The sequence below is a fragment of the Rhinopithecus bieti genome, unplaced genomic scaffold (genome assembly GCF_001698545.2).
Source record: "Rhinopithecus bieti isolate Rb0 unplaced genomic scaffold, ASM169854v2 scaffold_2451, whole genome shotgun sequence".
Taxonomy (NCBI): Eukaryota; Metazoa; Chordata; class Mammalia; order Primates; family Cercopithecidae; genus Rhinopithecus; species Rhinopithecus bieti.
Window position 1 is genome coordinate 218,372 of NW_016803687.1, and position 4,828 is coordinate 223,199.

Here is a 4,828-nt window from a genome sequence, read left to right on the forward strand (position 1 = left end):
TACCTCCTGATATTCTCTATATTGTATGTCATTTGAACACTAGCATAACACCATTTTTGAACATTAGTTTGAATATCATTCAAGAGAAAATTCTGCACCCACTAGAATGGAGATCAGCCCCAGATTAAGAAATTTTCATAAAAGGAATTTGTTGTAGATCTTTTTGACTTCCTGACCTTCCTACTCCCAAGTAGCTGCAATGAACCAGTGAGATTTGTTGAAGCACAGAAAATTGTGCTGTATATTTATTTTTGACCTATATCTAACTATGTATAACTGAGGCTGCTAGTTCTCTTTGTGTCTATGTGTGTAAATGAAGAAAAAGTCCTTTTCCTCCTTGCAAAAGGAAATAAATTAGCCTTGTACAACATTCATGTAACTGGAGCTCTTTTGTATCACTGGCTGATTCATTCTCTCATTCTCTCTTTTTCACTCCGTTGAAAATGTTTATACATTACTGAGCCAAATATATATCATTTTGTACACTGCGGGATAGATATCTTATTAAACAAAGCTGCCAGAAGAGCTGAAGAATAGGAAACAAAGTTTTGTATTTGTTTGTTTAAATTAAGACTGATTTTGAATAGCTTAGAAAAGAGACAGCTCTGCCTTCTAAGCGGATTTTTGCTTGGTTAATATAATACATTTTAGGAATGGGCATTGATGTATGAGATCAAGTGGAATGCAGGTGAAATGGTAACGATTACTTCTTGCTTGTCCATATCATCAAGATCTACTATGAAATCGAAGAAATTCTGAGTTGACATCTTTTTCTCATTTCTCTCAGAGGAAATAAGAGGACTGTTATAGAAATAAACACCCAAACCAAAAAGTGAGGGAAGGTTTCATCTTCTAACAAGATGCAAATAACAAAGGAATATGTGTGATGGTAAGGTGATGTGTAATGTGTACTATTGAAATGACAGCTCTAGGTCATTAGAGTCTTCTGGTCTCCTAAGTTGCCTTGAAAGGCACAGAGTTTTTAATCCTCTACTGAAAAGTGTGTGTGTGTACATGTGTATGAGAGAGACAGAGAGATAAAAGAGACAAAGAAAGAGAGACAGAGACAGACAACAGAGGCCGAAAGAGAACTGAAGGTTATTTCAGGTAAAAGTTGTAGTTCATATGAGTGATCAGAACTATATTATGTAAAAATATGAAGAAATGCAAGCATGTTTACAAAATGATGAATGTGATTTGTCTGGTTCTCATAACAATTGAAAAAGAAATGGATTTTATCTTAGGTCTGAAACAGATGAACGTTGATCAATACTATATCTCTAGATAACTGGAATGTTAAAGAAAAGACAAGAACAATTTATAGAAGTGAACAATTTATAGACGTCTTGATGGAAAACAAATTGTATTTACAAATAATGAGTTTGAAAAGCTAATACACTAAATTTTGACAATGGTAAATTTTGATGAGCTTAATCATAAAACAGAGAAATGCTTGTGAATCCTTAACTATAAAACATTACATAGGTGGTATATTTTTAAAGTAAAATTAGAATATGATATCACTTTTGTTATACTGACAAACTGATTTTTGATTACACAGTCTGCTCTTAACAGAGGGAAGACCATTCTGTGCCTTCAATATATTTTGTCCAAATATCAAAAAGTTCCTTTTACCACTTAAGTATTCCTTTTATCGTGCTTGTGAATCTTTTTTCTCTTCTTTGTGACTTTTTTGCAAAGTTTGGTATTCCTAATATTAAAGTTACTTAGTTACTTGTGTCTCTGTTATTTCTTTTTTACTCAAAAGGCACCTATGACTTCTGTTCATATTTTACTTCATCTGACAATTTTTTCCCCACATGAAAGTTCCCAATTTTATTTTATTATTATTATCCTTTTTGAGACAGAGTCTCGCTCTGTCACCCAGGCCGGAGTGCAACAGTGCAATCTTGTCTCACCACAACCTCCGCCTCCCGGGTTCAAGCAATTCTCATGCCTCAGCCTCCTGAGTAGCTGGGATTACAGGAGTGTGCCACCACATACTGCTAAGTTTTTGTATTTTTAGTAGAGATGGGGTTTTGCTATGCTGGCCAGGTGGGTCTTAAACTCCTGTCCTCAAATGATCCCCTGCCTCCAACTTTCAAAATGTTGGGATTACAGGCATGAGCCACAGTAACTGGCCTCAAGTTGCAAATTAAAAGAAAATAATAATAGTAATAATAATGTCTTTTTAACCTAACTTTTGGGTACCCCAAATGGCTTCAGGATCATACCAGAGATGTTCTTCTTCACTTATAAAAGGAGGGCTGCAACACATGACAAGGTACGTCTTGCATGGTTGTTATACAAATGTTATAACAATTTTACTTTTTTAAAACCAAAGATGGTTCCTATATATTGGCCCTTATGTTTACTTCTGCATATTAGGACCATTGGCTCAAAAGTTTGCCAGCTCAAATTCAAAATTCTTAGACATTCAGTTGTTTTAAACATGGCCCAAATAAGCATATTTTTAGCCATTTAGTGTCTACTTGCTTTGCCTACATCATGAAATCGCTTCCAATATCTGTTAGACATCAATAAGGCAAATCCAGGGGCTATAAAAGACCTCATGCCACTGCTGCTCTTTGGAGCTCAATGACCCAGAGATTCTCCATCCCGTGGTTGAGTGTCATCATCTAGACATGGAAGTCCCCTCTCTGATTTCCCTCTCCCACAGGAGACCGCTACTCCTTCTGGGTAGGGGCTCCATGTCACAGTCTCTGGAAGGCCTTTACTGGGAGAGACTTCTCATGCAAACCTATCCATGTGCTGACCAAATAAAGCTTGGTATCGGCTACTGCCACTTCAGGGTCATGTCTTTTTCTTGACCAGAGCCATGATCCTCAACCTTGTTACAATGGTCCTTATTTTTATCTAATTCAATACTATATTGAGGACTGTCCTGTTTAACATATTTCAAAATATAAAAACAGGTGACTAATCAAGGAAAAATTTGGCCTAAGTTGAATATATAACAAATAAAATATTAATAAAGCCGGGTGCAGTGGCTCCATGCCTGTTATCCCACCACTTAGGGAGGCTGCGACAGGTGGATCATTTGAATCCAGGAGTTCAAGACCAGCCTGAGTCATAAGGTGAAACTCTGTCTCTACAAAAGCAACTATGAAAAATTATCCAAGCATGGTGGCACATGCTACCATGGGAGGCTGAGGTGGGAGAATTGCCCAAACCCAGGAAGTCGAGGTTGCAGTAAACCATGATTGTACCACTGCACTCCAGTCTGGGTGACAGATTGGGACTCTATCTCAAAATATATATATACATATATAGTTTTACATTAACATAAACATATTAGAAGCACAGTGTGGTATATTGATGGTCAATTAAAGCCTACTTAAATCCATAACTTTGCAACGTGATTTTGCAGCCCTACTCATCAAGAGGTGGAGTCTATTCACCTACTCTAGGACTATGAGCTGGTCTTGTGAATCGGTCTGGCCAATAGAATTCAATGGAAGTGATAATGTGCCAGTTCTAAGTATGTGCTTTACATAGTTTCATTATTTCAGAACCCTACATCTACATGACAATGAGCCAGCAAGTCTCTAAAGGATGAGAAGCCACATGGGGAAGAGAGAAATTGTACCCACGGGCGTAAGCCCAGGTCTGGACCACATCATCATTATTGTTGCAAGAGAAAAAATAAATAGCTGTTGTTTTAAGCCACTAAGTTTTGTGATGCCATTGTGGTGATAGATAACTGATGCACATACTTAGGTCTATACTCAAAGACTAACACAATAACTGTCAAATTGATTTTTTCAAAGATTTTGTTTCAGAGGTAAATTATCTGCCAAGTTGTAACATTAGAGATGAAATTTTTAAAACCTTGAGGCTTGTCAATGTCCTCATTGTCAATATGTTCTTATTTCAAGGTGATCAATGACTAAATCCATATGGAAAAAACATATGTATGTCCTTAGTAGAGGACTCCATTCCTCTCCACTCTGAGATTGTTGATTATTACAGCACATTTTTGCTAAACATATATTATACAAATCAATCATATCATCAGCAGGTAGTTTCTGCCCAAAGCCCTGCTACAAGTTACAGGTTATAAATTTCATCTTCTGAAAGAAACATCAAAAGAATGGTAGCCTTATGAACAATGCATTTTCTTAACAATTTATAGTAGCAGAAAAAGACTTATGGGCACAGGTTTCTCAGCTTAAACTGACATCACAACCATGAACCTGTTAGACTAAGCAAAAGAACTGATTCAGGATTTCAGGACTGTTTCATCCAGAAACAGAAAACTTCATATGGTAATCTGCTTAAACCCAGATCAACAAATTAAGAATTAATTATCGGGGGGGCGGAGCAAGATGGCCGAATAGGAACAGCTCCAGTCTCCAACTCCCAGCGCGAGCGACTCAGAAGACCGGTGATTTCTGCATCTTCAACTGAGGTACTGGGGTCATCTCACTAGGGAGTGCCGGACAATCGGTGCTGGTCAGTTGCTGCAGCCTGACCAGCGAGAGCTGAAGCAGGGTGAGGCATCCCCTCACCTGGGAAGCGCAAGGGGAAGGGTATCCCCTTTCCTAGCCAGGGGAACTGAGACACACAACACCTGGAAAATCGGGTAACTCCCACCCCAATACCGCGCTCTAAGCAAACGGGCACACCAGAAGAATATATCCCTCACCTGGCCAGGAGGGTCCCACGCCCAGGGAGCCTCCCTCATTGTTAACACAGCAGTCTGCCGCGATCTAACTGCAAGGCAGCAGCGAGGCTGGGGGAGGGGCGCCCGCCATTGCTGAGGCTTAAGTAGGTAAACAAAGCCGCTGGGAAGCTCGAACTGGGT

General features: G+C 38.8%; 2 protein-coding genes across 2 annotated transcripts in view; both read right to left on the bottom strand.

Annotated features, from left to right (window-relative positions):
* Positions 1–4,828, bottom strand: part of LOC108514453 (uncharacterized) — a 245,172-nt gene that overhangs the window by 217,342 nt on the left and 23,002 nt on the right. The window lies entirely within an intron of this gene.
* LOC108514446 (uncharacterized) overlaps positions 648–4,828 on the bottom strand; it is a 191,047-nt gene continuing 186,866 nt past the window's right edge. Inside the window, exon 10 of the mRNA XM_017850721.1 lies at positions 648–801. Coding sequence (XP_017706210.1) covers positions 648–801 — 154 coding nt within the window. The remainder of the gene's footprint in view (positions 802–4,828) is intronic.